Source organism: Vigna unguiculata, chromosome 10, assembly GCF_037176805.1.
Source record: "Vigna unguiculata cultivar grain cowpea cultivar isolate G323 ecotype 2 chromosome 10, ASM3717680v1, whole genome shotgun sequence".
Taxonomy (NCBI): Eukaryota; Viridiplantae; Streptophyta; class Magnoliopsida; order Fabales; family Fabaceae; genus Vigna; species Vigna unguiculata.
The window spans coordinates 3,995,166-4,015,526 of record NC_140801.1 but is presented as its reverse complement, the minus strand read 5'-3'; the positions used below and the strand labels follow the sequence as shown (position 1 = coordinate 4,015,526).

The 20,361-nt window shown below is 32.7% G+C and overlaps 1 protein-coding gene and 1 pseudogene across 2 annotated transcripts; both read left to right on the top strand.

Annotated features, from left to right (window-relative positions):
• The first annotated feature begins 742 nt into the window (after window positions 1-742).
• LOC114166990 (uncharacterized) lies at window positions 743-6,841 on the top strand (annotated as a pseudogene).
• Window positions 6,842-13,959: 7,118 nt separating this feature from the next.
• On the top strand, window positions 13,960-17,955 carry LOC114166391 (TMV resistance protein N-like). 2 transcript variants are annotated; one of them, XM_028051115.2, is made up of 5 exons: window positions 13,960-14,502; window positions 14,597-15,683; window positions 15,846-16,022; window positions 16,152-16,877; window positions 17,509-17,955. In XM_028051115.2, exons 1-5 carry the CDS (start codon window positions 14,018-14,020, stop codon window positions 17,929-17,931), a joined length of 2,898 nt encoding a protein of 965 aa, XP_027906916.1. In that variant the 5' UTR covers window positions 13,960-14,017; the 3' UTR covers window positions 17,932-17,955. The 2 variants fall into 2 exon arrangements, with proteins under 2 accessions (XP_027906916.1, XP_027906915.1); XM_028051114.2 differs by having other exon boundaries at window positions 15,768-16,022.
• Window positions 17,956-20,361: the final 2,406 nt, after the last annotated feature.

The following is a 20,361-nucleotide window of genomic DNA, read 5'->3' as shown; positions in this document are numbered from 1 at the left end:
TAGGTAGTTTTCAAGCTACAAGTTCATATATATTCAGCAATGCATATGTATTGTTCTATTTTGTTATTAATGAAATTTCTTTGCACATTGTCTCTAATTCTATGAATTCCAATCAAAAGTTTATTCTTAATCTTTAATTCATGGACTCTAATTCATACATACTAGAATTTAATTTAACATATTGAAATGAGTTATAATTAAACATAATTAAATATTACATGTATGGATATATCTTGGTTTACTATGTCATAACTAAACATACATGTATGGTTACATGTTATAATTTTGCAGACATCATGAAAAAAGAATGGCACATACTTGGTATGAAACTGTACTTTTTGTTCTACTATATATAGTACTGCATAAAAAATACGTGTTGTAGTACCTACATAAAAAGCAGATTTTTTGTTCCCTGTAAGAACAAATCAAATATCAAAGAATTACTATATATATGAATGTTTCTGATCTATTACCAGTCACCACTGCATGCTCTTACTATTTATAATCTTAGTCTACTGCTAAATACTTTTGGTAGTCTTACAATTGCTTCCTATTACAATTACAAATATTTTTGTTTCCAAAATTGTGATTAGAGGTACAATCTCCAAAAAAAGTTTATAAAAATCATTCACCAATATAGTAATAAAACAGAGAACACTTTTTCATCCATTGAGTCAACTTATCTTTCTTTTTGTTTATTCCATTGACACCTTTGAAAGTATTCCATATGTTTTCTGCTGAAATGGAGGAAAACGATTGTAAAAATGCAAGGCTGAGGAGGAAGTTGGTGCTACAACAAAGGTTTAATGCAAGAAGTAATCAACATGCAGGTAATCTTCTAACATATACCTTGAATCATTTGACTGCACAATCTCTTCATCAAACATTTATTTACAAATTCTGCATTTCTATGTTTATATCTTCTTTGCAGATTACAAAGAACAGAATGCAAGGAAAAAAAACAAAAATCGCCAACCATTGTTCTCAAAGTTTAAAAATATCAGTTCATTTTTTCTCTATTTGAATAAATATATTTTGATTTGAACTTCACAACATAGATTGATAATCAAATATCTTTGCTGTTTTAATAATAGATAGAAGAAGTGAATCTGATAAATTAGTCCATAACAGTATCCAAAGGAAGCCATTACAAGAGTTGCATCTTAGTAAGTATTCTTCTTCTTACCTCTTTCTTTAAACAGTGTTGTTACAGTGTTGTTACATGAATGCCATATGTATGGTTTTGTATTGTTCGACATAAAATGCTGCTACAATAAACATTTTTCAGATTTGGAAAACAACAACAATTTTCACAGTATTAAATCAAGATTTCAGTCAACAATTGGTAAGTTATATTTGTTTGTTTTTTAAGATTACTATTGCAATATCACTTTAACAAATTATAAACAATTGTTTATTTTAATGCAGTGTCTGGAAACAATATATCAAATTCTTCAACTACTTTAGTTGAAGATCCAATTCAAATAAACTTAATGACTTCACAATCCTCAGCTACTACTATAACATACAATACTCCTTGTGGTAAATTTCTACATTTAGCTGTATTTCTACATTGATCTTTAATGATTTCTAATGATTCTATTCATTTTTTTTAATGATTTCAGTTCTCAGCAATAGCATTCACAGAAGTTATGTACAAAATAATTACAATTGCAGTGCAGGTAAGTAGGTTTGACTCATATATACAAAAGTTCATACTGATAATGACTTTGAATATAACATAATTGTTTTAATAATTCTTTTCCATAGGTGCCACATCTGGAGTTCAAAATCATTCATATTCTGTCTCTAACAATAAAGTTGTCAAATATCCTTTTCAAGTCATACAATCACTTCAAAACAGATTCAATCTTCATGATGAAACAACAACAGAACAACATTGTTCAGACACAAGAAATGATGATTCAACAAGAACAACATATGAAGGTAATTCAGATCTTGAATTGCTAACTTATTGATTCCAATAAATTCCTTTTTTAAATTAGTAATTACTTTTCATTTTGCTAATATTGTAGGAGATAGTACAAGTACTACAATTACAAACGAATTGTATTGCAAAGGAGAGTTACAAGGTAAAGTCAAACAAAATTGTACAGAATTTCATACATAAAATATTACTTCAGGTGCTAATGCTTTATGTTTTTGTTCAGAACTACTCAATATTGGAGATCCTTGCTTGGAATGCCAATACTGTCAAGCTCAACTATGGTATGAAGAAAGAGCAGAAAAAAGTAACACATCAAAGGAAGTTCAATTTTCATTATGTTGTCAAAAGGGAAAAGTACAAATTCCACTACTAAAAAAACCACCTGATCTTCTTGAAGGTTTGTTAAATGGTGTAGATCGTAGAAGCAAATCATTTTTACAGAATATAAGACTCTACAATAGCATGTTTTCATTTACTTCAATTGGTGGTAAGATAGATACTTCAATGAATAATGGTTCTGCTCCACCACAATTTATTCTTAATGGTCAGAACTATCATCGTATTGGAAGTTTATTGCCAGAACGTGGATCAAAGCCAAAGTTTGCACAACTTTACATATATGACACCGAAAATGAATTGAGTAACAGACTAAAGCATTTCAGGTTAGTTGAAATGAGTAACATATATGCTCAAGTTATTTGCTGAAATACATCTGTTTATTAAGTTATTTCTTTTCTTTATTATGTTTTAGGTCTAACAGCAAGGAATCTGATCTAGATCAATCATTGGTTGCTGATTTGATTCAAATGATTGACACTCACAATGTTCTTGCGAAATCTTTCAGAAGAGTAAGAGAATTGTCACTGCAACATATGGAATCAGATTTCACACTAAGACTATTTAGAGGCAGAAACAAAGACCCTAGAGTATACAACACACCTTCATGTGATGAAATAGCTGCTCTAATAGTTGGTGATTTTGGCAATCTGGATGTAGGCAGAGATATCATTGTCAAGAAATTTTCTGGTGAATTAACAAGACTGCATGAAACTCACACAGCTTTCATTCCACTTCAGTATCCTCTAATGTTTCCATATGGAGAAGATGGTTATCAAGAAGATATTCCAATCAGAGAGTCTCATTCAAGAAGTCAATCCAGGGTCAGAATTAGAATTTCGTTGCGAGAATTTATTGCATTTAGAATGCAACAAAGATCTATAGAACCTGGAAATATTGTGAATGCATGTAGATTATTCCAACAGTTTTTGGTTGATTGTTATACAATGGTAGAAGCACAACGACTGTCGTTCATTAGAGCTAATCAAAAGTTAATTCGTTGTGATATTCTTAATGGATTACAAGAGGCTGTTAATAGAGGAGAGACAGATCCTTCTTTAATTGGAAGACGTATTGTACTGCCTGCTTCATTCACTGGTGGTACAAGATACATGTTCAACAATTGTCAAGATGCTATGGCTATTTGTAAAAAATTTGGCTATCCTGATTTGTTCATTACTATAACATGCAATGTCAATTGGAGCGAAATAAGAGACTTTGTTTTACCAAAAGGGTTGTCACCATCAGATAGACCTGATATTGTATGTAGAGTATTCAAAATGAAGCTGGATGAAATGATGACAGATTTCAGAAAAAAGGACTTCTTTTGAAAAACCACTGCAGGTATGTTCTATAAGCATTAGTATAGACTTTTTGAATATTTTTGAAATTTCATTTTTTAAACTATTTAATTGGTTTTGTTATATATGCAGGAATGTACACAGTAGAATTTCAAAAGAGAGGTTTACCTCATGCACATATACTTTTATGGTTGGATGGAGAAAGCAAATTGAAAAATTCAACTGATATTGATAAAGTAATATCAGCTGAATTGCCCAATGCGGATTTGTATCCAAAATTGGAAAAAGTTGTAGCAAGTTACATGATTCATAGACCATGCGGACCTGCGAGATATACTTCACCATGCATGAAAGAAGGAAGATGTTCCAAATTTTATCCTAAAAAATTCACATCTTCAACTTCTATTGATGAAGATGGATATCCATGCTATAAAAGACTTGATAATGGTAGATTTGTTGAGAAGAATGGAATTAAGCTGGACAACAGAAGTGTTGTTCCTTACAATCCACCACTTCTAATGAGGTATCAAGCTCATGTGAATACAGAGTATTGCAACAAGACCAATTCAATAAAATATTTGTTCAAATATGTCAACAAGGGTCCTGACAGAGCTACTCTTAAAATAAGCAACAACTCTGCACAATGTGATAAAGAAATCATTATTGATGAGATCAAGAGGTATTATGATTATAGGTATCTATCACCATGTGAAGCAGCTTGGCGAATATTTGCTTTTGACATCCATCACAGATGGCCTCCTGTTCAGAGATTGACATTCCATCTTCCTGGACAACAATCAACTTTGTTTAAAGATAATGATGATATTAACGTGATCTGCAACAGGTACGAAAATGCTAGCACAATGTTTCTAGCTTGGTTTGAGGCTAACAAAGTTTATATCATGATATTAATGTGATTTGCAACAGGTACGAAAATGCTAACACAATGTTTCTAGCTTGGTTTGAGGCTAACAAAGTTTATACAGAAGGAAAAGAATTGACTTATTCTGAATTTCCAAGCAAATTTGTGTGGTTTGCTAAAGAAAAAGAATGGAAACCAAGGAAGAAAGGCTACAACATTGGTAGACTTACTTATATTCCTCCGGGCTCTGGAGAACTTTATTATTTGAGGATATTACTCACAATTCAAAAAGGTTGTATTGATTATGAAAGCATAAAGACCATTGATGGGAAATTTTATGAAACATACCAAGATGCTTGCTATGCTTTGGGATTGTTGGCAGACGATAAAGAATATATTGATGCAATCAAAGAAGCAAGTGAATTTGCTTCGGGGTATCAACTTAGAAGATTATTTGTTACTTTGTTGTCCATGAATACAATTTCTAAACCAGATATAGTTTGGAATTCTACATGGAGTATCTTGTGTGATGGAATTTTGTACCAAAAGAGAAAGGAAATGAGATTACCAGGTATTTTATATTGTTATTTTTATAATTCAATAAAAATATATCTTTTAATTGCATTATTTTGTTCATGCAGGTCTTCAAATTGAGACTGCTGAATTACAAAAAATATGTCTCATGGAAATACAAGAAATGCTAATGTCAAATGGTAGATGTTTGAAAGATTATCCTTCATTACCTCAACTTGATATTTCAGATGTACATACATTCAATAACAGATTTATTGTTGATGAGCTGCAATACAATAAAGAAGACATGGCAAAAGAACATGATATTTTGCTTAAAGCACTAAATGATGAACAAATGCATGTATATCAGGATATCATGACAGCAGTTGTTTCAAACAAGGGAGGATTCTTCTTTTTATATGGCTATGGTGGTACAGGTAAAACGTTTATGTGGAAGACATTGTCAGCTGCTCTAAGAAGTAAGGGCATGATTGTTTTGAACGTAGCATCAAGTGGAATTGCTTCTTTACTACTTCCTGGTGGAAAAACAGCACACTCTACCTTCTGCATCCCACTGTTAATTAATGATGAATCAACTTGCAACATAGCGCAAGGTACTCTCCGTGCTAAACTTCTGATGGCAACCAATTTAATTATCTGGGATGAAGCACCAATGATGAATAGAATGTGCTTTGAGGCATTTGATAGAACACTAAGAGATATTATGCGAAATGTTGATGATGCCAATAATGACAAACCATTTGGTGGTAAAGCAGTTGTCTTGGGAGGTGACTTCAGACAAATTCTACCCGTTATAAAGAAAGGATCTAGGTTTGATATCATCAAATCAGCCATCAATTATTCAGAGTTATGGAATTATTGTAAAGTGCTCAAACTGTCCAAGAACATGAGATTAAGTACTACAACAAATAATCAAACAGCCAATGATATCAAAGAATTTGCTGATTGGATATTGAAAATTGGAGATGGCCAAATGGATGTAAATGAGAATGGTGAGTGCATGGTAGAAATTCCAGAAGAGCTGCTTATTATAAATACAGATGTACCTTTATTGTCATTGGTTGAATTTGTCTATCCTCAATTTGTGGTTAACATGATGAATCCAAATTATTTTGATGATGGAGCAATCTTGTGCCCAACTAATGATTCTGTAGAGCAAGTCAATGATTTCATGTTGTCTTTATTAGGTGGTGAAGAGGTGACTTATTTAAGTTCAGATACACCTTGCCAATCTGATGAACAAGATGAAGTTCAATCTGAATGGTTTACATCTGAATTTTTAAATGATATCAAATGTTCAGGGATACCAAATCATAAACTCAAGCTCAAAACAGGTGTGCCAATTATGCTCTTGAGAAATATTGATCAAGCAAAAGGTCTTTGCAATGGCACAAGATTGCAAGTCAACCATTTGGGTAAAAATGTAATCTCTGCAACTGTAATTACTGGAAAAAACATTGGTGACAAAATTTTTATTCCAAGAATGGATTTAGTGCCATCTGATTCAGGATTGCCTTTCAAATTCCAAAGAAGACAGTTCCCAATTTCATTATGCTTTGCAATGACAATTAACAAAAGTCAAGGACAAACACTTTCTAGAGTGGGACTTTATCTTCCACAACCTGTATTCACACATGGCCAACTATATGTTGCTATTTCTAGAGTGAAAACCAAGAGAGGATTGAAAATACTTATATTGGATGAAAATGGAAATATCACAAACACAACTAAAAATGTTGTCTACAAAGAAATTTTTGAAACTCTTTGACAATGAACACATTATAGGTATGTCATTTCTAATTTTCTTTTAATTTGAAAGTTTGTATAAATATAGATGCATGATCTATTGTTGTAATTAAAATATTTCTTATAATTTTGTTCTTCAATGCAGGATGTATTGCGTAAAGTCCAAGGCTTACAATGAACATCATGCTGATTTAAGAAGTAATCAAATTTGTATACCAAAGGAAGTTATCAAGTTGATTAACCAAAAACAGATTATAGGTATGTAATTTGGTCTTCTTTTATTGTTATTTTTTTAAAGAAATTATATTATAACCTTAGAAGTTAATAAATATTACAAAATCAATTCCTATTATCAAAAATATTACATTTAAAAAAACCCGTGCGTTGCACGGGTAGAAAGACTAGTATTCTACAGTTTGCAATAATTTAATGCACAATCGAGTTTAAAACAGTAACAAGCAAATCGGGGGTTTAGAGTTGGCAGTTGCAAACAACAAAGAGTCATAAATTGGTAAGGATATAGGGTTGCACAGAATATTAGTGTTTTTCAAACTAGGGAAGAAAAATGTTTACCGTTTGTTTTGATCCACAAAGAGCAATTAAAGGAAATTATTTAAGCTTTAGTACAGTGTCCTTTGTTATAGTTTATTTATTTGCACTGTTTCTTGGATTGTGCTGATTAGAGATGACAATGGGTCGGACATGCATAGTATCTACTGCAACTTGACCTGCAAAAAAAATCCACACGATATCAGCCTCGCTTTCGTGTGGGTACCCGTCTAAAAATATTCATGTATTTTAAAATTCGTGGGTATCATGGATACCATCAAATATATTTAAAATATATATTTCATAAATATTTAAAATTAAATTTAAGTAAAATTACAAAAATAATGTAAAATAAAATATTAATTTAATTTAATTTAATCTAATAAAATATAAATATAAATATAATTTTAATTTTAATTAAATTTAGCTTAATAAAACATAAATTTAATTTTAATTTTAATTTTTTACGGGTAACATGTACCTGCGGGTACGGATAGTGTGATATTCGCATCCGATCCGTTTATAAGCGGATATTAAAATACTCGTAACCCGCTATCCGCGGGTACCAACTATCCGTTATGGATTTTATCTGCGGATACCCACAAATATGAGTATTTTTGTCATTCCTAGTACTAAGTAGTAGTCTATAGTTAAGAAATGTAATGTCATTGAGTTGTTTATTCTATTTCCTATCTAGTTGTTATTTTTGTAAACTTTTTCCTCTTTTACCATCATCAATATTGTATCAAGAAATAAAGAGTTGATTTTCAGGAATTAAGGTAAATTCAATTTAAAATGTGTTATGATTTGTTGCCTATTAGTTTCTATGTTTGGTTCAACATAATATGAGTGTTATCCATTATTGAATTAAATTAACACATTCTAATTTAATTTATGATCTTTCATTACTCTTCACTCTCCTTACTTTTTGTGTAATAATAACGATGATGATGGAACATAAAGAGGCCAGCGAGAGTATTATCACACCTTTAAAAACTAAAAGCAACACAAGTGACACTACAAAAAATATAATTTTTACTGTCAATATGTGTTTCTGACTGTTATACTAGACCGTTAAAAAATGAAAAACTTTTGTCAGTTATTTAAACCGTTATAAAATTTATATTATTTAAATATTTTTATCTATAATCTATCTATAACAATAAAGGAGATTCCTCTTTTTGTGTCCACATTTCATAATACCCGTTTTACCTTTAGTTATTTTAAAAATTAATTATTTTATAAATAATTTACTTTTAATCATTTTTCTACAAATCTCTTTTGTCTTAAATCATCATTTAAATTTTCTTTTTACATATCTTATTTTTTTATAATTTTTATATTTAACAACTATTTTAAAAATTATATATTTGTTATTGATCTTAATTTTCTTGAAAATTAAAAAATGCAAATACACAGGCGCTGTCGCGTCTGTGTGTTCGCTAGTAATATATAAAGGGAATTCTTCTTTTTGTATCCACTTTTCATTTTTCAATTTTACCCTTAATTATAATTTTAAAAATTAATTATTTTATAATTAGTTTATATTTAACCATTTTTTTAAAATCTTTTATTTTGACCGTTATTATAAAAACTTTTTTAACAGTTATTTTATTTAACAATTATTTTAAAATTTATTATATATATGTTTTAAAAAGAAATATTATTGATCTTATAAAAAAAAATGCGGATACACAAGCGCGACAACGTCCGTGTTCCCTAGTTTTACTAATGTGAATTAATTTACTTCGTAACTTTGAATTTTGAACTCTTTTTCAAAAATTTCAAACTGGTTTGTTATCGTGCCATTTCTTATCAATCAAATTTCTCACATTGACTCCATACTCCATGAGTTTCTAAACCATGACTGAACAACTCAACATCGCATACTTTCCCACTTTCTTTTAAAATCGCGATTCTTCGTTCCCAATTCTACACCAACCAACGCACGGCGAGGAGGTACCTCTCGTTCAGCGGTGTTGTCGCCTTTCTCTTCACCGGCGACGAGGAACTTGCAGCCCTAGCCAACGGCATCTTTCCATTTTTTTTACTCTGGTGATTACGAACTCACAGCCTTAGTCGGCGGCGTCTTTCCTCTCTCTGCACCGGCAACGAGGAGCTTCCAGCAGTGTGTCTTCCTTTTCTCTTCATCAGCTTCATCTACGACGAAACATGGTACATTCATCATATAAATGACCTGGAATTGATTTTCTCTTTTTGCAGGTATATGTTCAATTGTTTGATGGATCCTACAGGTTTAAATATCACATTCACTAAACTATTTTACTTCTAAGGTGAGAATCAATTATAAATTTCTATCAAATTGATTATCCATGAATAAATTTCTTTAGTAGAAAACCATGATTGATACATAGTAATCAAATTCATGATTCTTGTTTTGAGCTTAGTTGTGAAGCTTCGCAGAGCAAAGGAGCAAATGTAGATGGGAAAAGTTTAAACAGAACCTCTTGGACTTGTACATGACTAATTGCATGGTTAAATAAATGGTTTATTTGTCTTTAATAATCAATATTGGTATAGCATAGATTCTATTAAATGATTTCTAGATGAAAATAATTTTATGGATAGTGTCATCTTAAAACAAATTAAAGTATAGTAAAGTTTCCCAACACATATGCAAACTACAATCCAAGAGTTGAGGTAGGTGGGACTTTATACACTACAAGAAATGATTTATTAGTAACCAATTTTAGTGATTAAAAGTGATTAGTCACTATAGTGACCAATTTAGATACCAATTTAAAAAATTAAAAAATTATTGATTACTAAAATAGTCACTTTTATAAATAAAAAATTATAATTGGTCACTAAATTGGTCATTAATTATTAGAGACCACTCTAGAAACTAAGTCATTTTGGTAGCCAAAACTTAAGTAGCTAATTTATAGTGATTAATTTTCTTTGGTAGCTAATTTAAAGACCAATTTAGTGACCAATTATATTTTTTTATTCATAATAGTGACTATTTTAGTAAGTAATAATTTTTTACTTTATGAATTGTATCAAAATTGGTCACTATAGTGACTAACAACTTTTGGTTACTAAAATTGGTTGCTAATGAAACATTTTCTTGTAGTGCCAACAGATAGTGTTCTCAGTTCTGAATTTGGTGATCATATTGCCATTTGGTGATTATAATTTCAGCCATAAAATTAAAACAATTTAATTTTATTTGTAGTACTCTTTGATTGGTTTATAGGTGTAAAAAGGTCAATTGATGGCCATTTAGAGTTCAAATTTGGAAACAGCAGTTCATAGTGTCATGAAACAAAATGTGTCTTATAGGTTATCCTTGCAATGGCCATGAAACAACTGTACCAATGAATGATTAAATTAAATTATGAACTTTTGTGTTTTGTTCAATTTAATTCTTATTTTAGTTAAATAATGTTATATTTAGTCTTTGTTTGATTAAATAATGTTTAATTTAGTCCTTGTTCATTAGCCTTGACCCTCAACTTTATCACCCCTGACAGTCAACTTCATCACCATTTGACCCTCCTGACCCTTAACTTCATCATGCCCCCTGACCCTCCACTTTATCACGCCCTGAACCTCCACCTCTTCACTCCCATCGTGGTCTTTGTCAACTTCTGTAACATAACCAACCTAACTATTATCTCAAATTTCTAAATGTCCATTATAGTAATCAACAACTTCATTTAAATCATGTCATTTAAATTATGTCATGAAAAAATCCATACCACTTTATCTCCCAAACCCTAATTCCCCTTTTATTCTCAATTTCATTTCAAAATACAGTCAACATTGCAACAACTATATTTATTAGAGTGCCATGTAATAAAAAACTATCCACGGAACACAAACTGTGTCAGTCTATACAATATCGTGTTATAGATTTAACCAGTCTTAAGAAAAAGGATCAAATTGAACACAATTTAACAAAATACAGACAAAATTGAATGCGCAAAAAAAAATATACCAAATTAAAAAAAATTGACTGAAACAAGAACCAAAATATAATTTAAACATTGCAAAAAATAAAAATTAAATTCAAAAATAATATAAAAAAGTTGTGGCGGCTAAAAATAATTAACAGAAATAAAAATATTTCTGACAGTTTCTTAAATCGCTAAATTGGAATGGCTAATAAAAAATAGCTCTTTTAGTCTTCAATGTAATTTTACTTTTATGTTTGTGCTCACAAATATATCACTTTGTCATTAATTTATTCAAATATGTCAATTTTTATTTTAACTCTAACGATATATTTTTATGTCCTCATCGTCCGTCACTTGACCAATATTAGCAGAAACCAGACACAATTTTAAAACTACACGGACATAAAAATAAGAATAAAATGACATGGATAAAAATAAAAATAGATAGTCGGGGAAAAACATTTAACTCTAACTAGGGTTTAAACAATGTGACAACCGTAATCGTTATGACTGCAAAATGCATCTGAGATGTAGTTTGAGTTTTACACTATTGCTTCGGTCTTATGGTAATAATTTGTCACCGCTTAAATTAGTAAATTAGATAACCAATAAATGACTGAATTGTTGAAAATTAGATGACTTTTCACATTTTTCACGAGTTTAGATACGCTAATTCAAAGTCAATATAAATGAAAAAAAAAAAAAGAATGCGTGTTTAATAATTACAACAAAATGATATTGACATAACGTTATATAAATTGATTAAAAATTAAATGAGGCGTTCGATGTTCTTCTAAATTATAGAGGTGTCAATTTGGCCCAGCCCACAGGGTTTGGCCCTGGCCCATGTGGGCTAGGGCCAAAAAAGCCCACATTGAAAAAAAGCCCCCAACAAAGAAGTCCACAGGGCCAAAAACCCTACAAAAGCCCTATGGGCCAGGGCCAACCCATGGGCTTTCATCTTCCACATGGAAAATATATTATTTTTTAAAATATATTACTATCTGTGGGACAGGCCCAACGAATCGGACAAGTACGTGTCTTCGGGCCCTACGATCCGAACGGGCCCGAAGACACGTACGGGGCCGACGACCCAGACAGACCCGAAAACCAGGACGGGCCCAACGACCTGGATGAGACCGACGACCCGGACTAGTCTGACTACCCGGACGGGCCAGACACCCAGACGAGCCCAATGAACCGAATGGGCCCGACGACCCAAACGGGCCCAACGACCCTGACATGCCCGATGATCTAGAGATGTCCAACGACTCGAACGGGCCTTGACAACCCGAACGGGTCGTCAGGCCCATCCGAGTTGTCGAGCGCGTTCGGGTCGTCGAGCCCATTCAGGTCGTCGGGCTCGGGTCGTCGGGCCCGTTCGGGTCATCGGGCCTGTTCGGGTCATCTGGCACGTCTTGGTCGTCAGGCTCGTCTGGGTCGTCGGGCCCGTTCGGGTTGTCTGGCCCGTTCGGGTCGTCGGGCCCGTCTGGGTTGTCGGGCCCGTCGGGGTCGTTGGGCCCGTTTGGCTCGTTGGGCCCGTTCGGGTCGTCGGGCTCGTTTTGATCGTCGGGTCCATACGAGTCGTTGGCCCGTTCGGGTCATTGGGCCTGTCTGCATCATTGGGCCTGTTTGAATCGTTGGGCCTGTTCGGGTCATCGTCCCGTTTAGATCGTTGGGCTCGTCTGGGTCGTAGGGCTCATCTGGCTCTTTTGGCCCGTCCGGGTTTTCGGGCCCGTTTGGGTCGTCGAGCCCGTCCGTGTTGTCTGGCATGTCCGGGTTGTCAGGCCCGTCCTGGTCGTCGGGCCCATCTTGGTCGTCTGGCCCGTCTGGGTTTTTGGGCCCGTCCGTGTTGTTTAGCATGTCCGGGTTGTCAAGCCCGTCCTGGTCGTCGGGCTCATCTTGGTCGTCGGGTCTGTCCTTGTCATCGGGCCTGTCCTGGTCATTGGGCTTGTCCGGGTTGTCAAGCCCGTCTGGGTCATCGGGCCCGTTTGGGTCGCTCAACTTAATCTTTGACTCTGGCTTAATGTAGTATTATTTGGGGGGCTAACCCACCTTAGCCCTAGCCCTAACCCACTAGAGAGGGGGCTTTGAGGGCTGGGGCTTTTTTTTGGCCCCCTCATTTGGGGGCCCCCTAAAAGGGGGCTTTATGAAGAGTGGGCCAGGGCTGACCCATGGGCTAGGGGCCAAATTGACACCTCTACTAAATTGTATTATACTTTCTACTTCGTTCGTTATTATAATTACCTCTCTCCGAGATCTCTATGTAATGTGAAAGAGGTACATGTCATGTGCTTCTGAAGCGTAAAGGGATATGTGCATAATTCTAAAAGAGAGATGCTTTTAAAATAAAGGCTTAAATACCTTTTTCGTCCTCATTTTCGTAGTGTTTGTTGCGGATGATCCTCATTTTGACATAATGTTTAAAATGGTCCTCATTTTTACTGAATGTTTAAAATGGTTCTTATTTTGGCAATTCGTATTTTATTTAGTCATTTTCTGTGACACTGTTTAAATCAGTAACGGAATACTGTACAGGTGGTACTGTTTGTTTGTATTAAGTTGCATTGGGGGTGTTACGTGTGCCGATGGCTATTAGTGTAATATTTTCTTTTCTATGATTCGTAATGGTGGGTTTTAGTTAGTCTAAATTTTAAAAGCTAAAGTAAAAAAGTTTATGAGATGCTGGTCCCAACGCGCTTCCACAATTGTGGTCTTACTTTTTAAATGGCTAAAGTAACAAAGGTTCTTTGATGGGTGGGTATGTAAATCATGTATACGTGTGTGTTGCATTATTGCTTTCTCTTCATTTCCTTCCATGGAATTCGGTTCCTCAACATCCAAACTCCAATGGAAGTTTGATGTGCTTATCAACTTCACTGGAGAAGACATCCACAAGAAATTTGTTTCTCATCTCGATTCTGTCCTCTCTGCTAATGGGCTCACCACTTTCCTACACCACCAGAATGCATTGCAGCCAATGCACATCCAACAACCTATTCTCAATCTCTGTCGGGTAGCAATTGTTGTTTTCACCAAAACCTATTCTCAATCTGCTTGGTGTCTTCATCAGCTTCAACAAATCATTCAATGGCACCAAACTTATACCCGACATGTTCTGCCCGTATATTACGAAATTCAGCCATCTGATGTACGTCTTCAGAAGGGTGATTTTGGAAAAGCCTTCAAAGCAACTGCACACCAAACATTTTCAAGACCACAATTGGAGCATGGCATGTCTAGGTGGAGCCATGCACTCACCCAAGCTGCAAATTTCTTTGGATGGGATGAGAGCAATTACAGGTAAATCACCCACTCATTCAATAACCATATTTTAAGCTTGTATTTCAATTTTGGTTATACATGACTTCTTTTATAATTTCTATTGAACTTGAAGGAGTGATGCCGAACTAGTGGACACAATTGTTAAAAGCATTCTTAATTTACCAGTCTTGTCTGCTACTAAATTTCCAGTTGGATTACAATCCCGCGTGGAAGATGTGATTCAAATTATAAAAGATAGATCCTCGGAAGTTTGTAGGATAGGGATATGTGGAGAGGGAGGATCTGGTAAAACCACCCTTGCCAAAGCTATTTATAATCAAATTGAAGGTACATTCATGGAAAAAAGTTTCATTGAAGATATTGCACAAGTTAGTGAAAGAAGAGGGATTCTTCATTTACAAAAACAGCTTCTTTCGGATGTTCTCAAATCAAAGGTGGAGATACATAGCGATGAGATGGGGAAAAGTATGATTCGGGAAAGACTTTATCGGAAAAGGCTGCTCATTGTACTTGACGATGTGGATGATTATTGTCCAATCGAACTACGGGACAGTAATTCATGTTTCGCTGAAGGAACTGTAATAATCCTTACTATAAGAAATGAAGACAGTTGGATTACGAAACAAGTTCATCCTATTGTTCACACAAATCTAATGAACCCAAATGAGTCCCTCGAGCTTCTTAGTTGGCACGCATTCAGAGAAGCAAGACCAACAGAGGAATTCCATTTCCTTGCGAAAACAATAGTTGCTTATTGTGAAGGACTAGCTCTAGCTCTTGAAGTAATTGGAAGCTATTTATATGAAAAGACGGAGGAAGAATGGAACAGAGTATTCTTAAGATTACCCAACACTCCCGAAAATAAATTTTCAGAGATATTGGAAATAAGCTTCGATGGTTTACATAATCAAATGGAAAAAGATATATTCTTTGATGTATGTTGTTTCTTTGTTGGTACGAGCAGAGCCTATGTCACCAAGATCCTAAATGGCTGTGGAGTAGACTCTGATAGTGGAATAAGAGTTCTCATAGAACGTCACCTCATAAAAATTAAAAAGAACAACAAACTTACAATGCATCCTGTGCTACAAGAAATGGGAAGACGAATTATTGTTCAAAATTCTTTAGAAAACGAGCTTGGGTCGATTAAACCAGTGTGGATTGATATCGATGGAAAATATACCCTGCTAGAGAATATGGTAAGAACATTCTTTACCTATTGTTTTGAAACTTCTTTTTAGAAGTGTTTGCTTTCTCATGTACAATTTATTTGATTTTCCTAGCTCTTTTCATCACGGGGGGCAAAAGTCATTCGGGGATTGCCTTCAGGAAGAGATTTATTCGAACGTTATCCTTTACAGGTAAGAGATCCACCAAAATGGACGAAACGCACAGGAAATTCTGAGAACCTTTCTCAGAGATGGATCAGTTTGCAAGGATTTCCTTCAGAATACCTACCTCAAGACTTTTATCTGCATCAGGCAATTATCATTGAGATAAAACACAATCTTCTTCGGTTCGTCTGGAAAGAACCCCAGGTTTTTATTACGTGCCATTTCTTTTGAAGACTCACCTTAAAATAAAAATAGTATTTGTTTCCACTTATAGTTACTTTATTTTTTCAATTTCTTTTCTAATATTTTATCCAAAAAACCATCTTCTTGAAGGTTTTGACTTTGCTAAAAGTCCTTAATCTTAGTCACTCCAAGTACCTGAGAAAAACCCCTGACTTTTCGGGGCTACCAAGTCTTGAACAACTCATTCTCAAAGATTGCCCAAGATTGCGCCAAGTACACCAATCTATTGGATGTCTCTACAATCTTACACTGCTAAATTTGAAGGATTGTCCAAGGCTAAACAATCTCCCTAGAGAGATATATATGTTGAAATCTTTAAAAACTCTCATTGTTTCTGGTTGTTCGAAGATTGACCTATTGGAAAAAGATATAGTGCAAATGGAGTCTTTGATAACTCTAGTTACTGAAAATACAGCTGTGAAAGAAGTGCCTTTTTCAATTGTAAGCTCAAAAAACATTGGATATATATCCTTACGCCGATTTGAGGGACTGTCACGTAATCTTTTACCTTCTATCATTCGGTCTCGGATGTCATCAACAATGAATCCCCTTTCTTATATCCATTCGTTCAAGGAAATGGAGGATAATAATTGGGATGATATTGCACCATCTTTCAGCAACCTTGCCAATCTTCGAAGTGTTTTTGTGCAGTGTGACCCTGAGTTTCAATTATCTAACCAACTACAAACTATACTGGTTGAATATGGTGTAAATATTACAGAATCAGTAATTTCACAACACCACTTCAGGTCCTCCTTCATTGGTGTCAGAAGATACAAAGAAATCTTCGATGCTGTCAGTGATAGCATGTCTCAGGTTCTTCTCTGGCTTTCCCTTTCTTGTTTATTACTTTCACCGTAATTTTAGCTATTATTTGAGAGAACATAAAATTATCTTAATGAAGTATCTAGTAGAAACTACAAACACCCTTAGCTTGTATAATCACCTAACCAAGTCATCATGCTTGTACTAAGTAGTAGGAAATTGATTTCTACTTTCTTGCTTCACTTGTTTTATTCCCATAGGTCACAAATGATCATAGAAATATATAAACTGAATGAGACGAAAACAGAAATGCATTCTAAATCCTAAGGACATGATGGTTATATATACGAATTTAAATTGTCTGCTGTGTTTTTTGTGTTGTTTCTCTACTGGGCCTTCATAATACACTGATTACCACTAATTTAAACATTTTAAAATATATTAAAAAGATATTTAAAATACCAACACAGTATATTTTTAATGCTCAGTAGAGGACAACACCAAAAAAACCAGCAGAGGATCTGGACTCGATATATACTCAACAAAACTATTAACCAGATTTTTTTTAAATTAATTACCATTGGCATGGCTTAAATATGTTATATTGTTGTTTGAATATAATTGTTCAATTTATAATTTCTAATGATAAAATAATGACTAACCTTTTAATCTCATGGTACAGGTATTGGCAAGTAGTGAATCATGTGATGTTTGTCTCCCAGGTGACAACGATCCTTATTGGTTGGCCTATACGGGTGAGGGACATTCTGTTTCTTTCACTGTGCCTCCGGATCGTGACATAAAGGGAATAGCTTTCTGTGTTGTTTATTTATCAACCTCCAAAATCATTGAACCTGAACTTAATACTGTCTTAATTGTTAATTACACCAAGAGCACATTACATATACACAACCATTGCACAGTAATTACGTTTAGTGATGAAGATTGGCATGACATATTGTCAAATTTAGGATCCGGAGACAAAATCGAGATTTTTGTGGCTTTTGATCATGGATTGGTGGTTAAGAACACTGCTGTGTATCTGATCTATGGTGAGCCAAAGAAAAATTCCCTCATTAGATTCATAAAGAAAATTGTAATGTGAATTGGGGCAGGTCATTTTATTTTATTTTTTTTAACATTATTATCTTTAATATAAACAACCCACATAAAAATAAATTTAAATATCATCTTTCATTTATTAATTAGGTTTTCTTAAATTTATTAGAAAGTTTATGTGTACATTAATTTATTCACTCATTAAAAAGAAATACTCATAATAGAAGACTTGGTTTATGTGTACATTAATTTGCGACTTTTGGCTTGGAAGAATTGATAATACAACACAGGGATCAGTTATTTGCAACTTTTATCTTTTCACAAGGAAATGATAAGAACGTTGAACATTTCCTTGTGAACAAACAAATGTGTTTTATTTTTTTCAGCTTTTTTCATGATTGGCATTGAAATTCCATGGAACTAGTGGGATTACTTTCGAGAAAAAGCTTTTAAGGAAATGAAAAGATGGGAATTGTTGTACAAGTCACTGGATTTTTTTGGACATTTTTCTAAGAAGTTGAGTTGAAATCAATTCCATTGAGAGGGATGTTTGCCTTAGAAAGAGTTGAGAAATAAATGTTGTTTCTAGCAAAAGTATGGAACATCTATAAACTGAATGTCAAATCAGCCTTTTTAAATGAATCAGAAGGCTTCATCAAAAGATTACTGTGTTTTTTTCTTCTTAACCTTTGTTCTTAACCAAGCACATAGCAGAATGAGTAGAATGTGAACACTTACTCCAATTCCATTATTTCCATGGTTTCAAATGGGTGTTTTAAGTAAGATCAGAATGCATGCTATTTATATTTACGTCATTTCTTTTCATTTATTTGGTGATTACAAAATTGAAATCACTAATTTTTTAATTTTCAAGGTGTTGGGATTAGGGTTTGAAGTGTTTGGATTAAGGTGTTCTTTCGTTTTTACAACCATTACTATTTTAATTTATTTTTTTTTACGGTCAGGTTCAATTTCTAGATCATGGTTTGGAGTGTTTAGATTAAGGTGTTCTCTATTTCATTTTTTCAACAGTTATTGTTTAAATGTATATTTCAGTCAAGTTCAATGTCTAAATTATTTTCTTATTTTATTTTGTATTTTGGTGATTAAATTTATATTGCATTTATTTGTCAAATATTCATTATACTGTATGGGTAATTGAAAAAGCTAACCAGTTCAGCGGCGGAGGATAACAGTAACAGGAGGACCAAGGCCCCCAAAAATTTTGATTTTTTTTTTTAATTTATGTAGTTAAAATTTTTTAACTTATGTATGTCCAAAATTTTTGATTTATTTTATAATTTATGTAATTAAAAATTTTGAAATTTTTTAAATTATGTATAGTATTTAAACTTTTTTAAATTATGTGTAGTATATTAAGAATAAAAAAATAAAATAAATTTTTTTTTATTTGATTTATAAAATAGAATATTTAATATTAATTGATAATAAAATTTGAAATCAAATATAATAAAGAATATAAAAAATTATTAAGATATTTTTAATTTGTCTTCTTAGTTTTTCACATATTATTCTTATCTTTCACTTTTACTTTTACTTATTTTTTTTTAAAGAGAAAAATAATGGTTACATATACTCTTATCTCTTATATGTTCTCTTCCATTCTTGAAAAAAAAAATTATCTTACTTGAAAATTAAATATTATTTCGATAGTTAAAATTATTTTTTATCTAACGAGCTTTTTGTATATTCATTTTTAGGAATATAGAAAAAAAATATTGTATTATGTATTTTTTCATAAATTATTTTTAATTGTAACTTGATTATCATAAATTTTTATTTTAGTATTTACGTCTCAATTTTTTATTAGATATGACAAATTATTCTTTAGTCTTAATCTTAAAATATATATATATATATATATATATATATATATTGGTGAAGAATAAAAGAACAAATTCATATTTTAAAAATTATAAAAGGGGAAGCTGTGTGAAGATGAAAACAAGATAAATTCAACTTTTTCGCATATATTTTGAACCATGATATTACTGACTCAATTGTGCATTATAATTTTTTTTCTTAAAGTTCAGAGAATTACAAGTGAGCCATTACTATAATAGAAAAATTGTTTTTTGTAATGAAGATTATCAAAACAAGATTGCTCAATAAAGATGGAAGGTGAATTTTTTGTTGACAATTTATTTATTTACATTGAAAAAGAAATCACTGAAAATTTTAGTTATGTCCAATTATTGATGAGTTCAATAATATGAAAGAACAAATGACAATAATTATTATTTCTTTATATAGTTACGATTATACTAAATTATATATTCATTATCTTTGTCTTAGTGACAATAATTAAACATATCAATTTTGATTGTTATATTGACTCCCCAAAAATATTAGTCAAGATCTGCCACTGAGCCCGATGTTTTTGAAAAGGTCAACTTGTGTTTGAAATGTCAAATTAACTTAACAAAATTTGGTTAAAATGACTAAATTATGATTT

Excerpts from the sequence above, each read along its gene's own strand:
- LOC114166391 (XM_028051114.2), top strand. The coding sequence starts at position 14,018 with ATGGAATTCGGTTCCTCAACATCCAAACTCCAATGGAAGTTTGATGTG. Across the intron at positions 14,503-14,596 it reads TGGGATGAGAGCAATTACAG|GAGTGATGCCGAACTAGTGG; the intron begins GTAAATCACCCA and ends TTGAACTTGAAG. Across the intron at positions 15,684-15,767 it reads ATACCCTGCTAGAGAATATG|CTCTTTTCATCACGGGGGGC; the intron begins GTAAGAACATTC and ends TGATTTTCCTAG.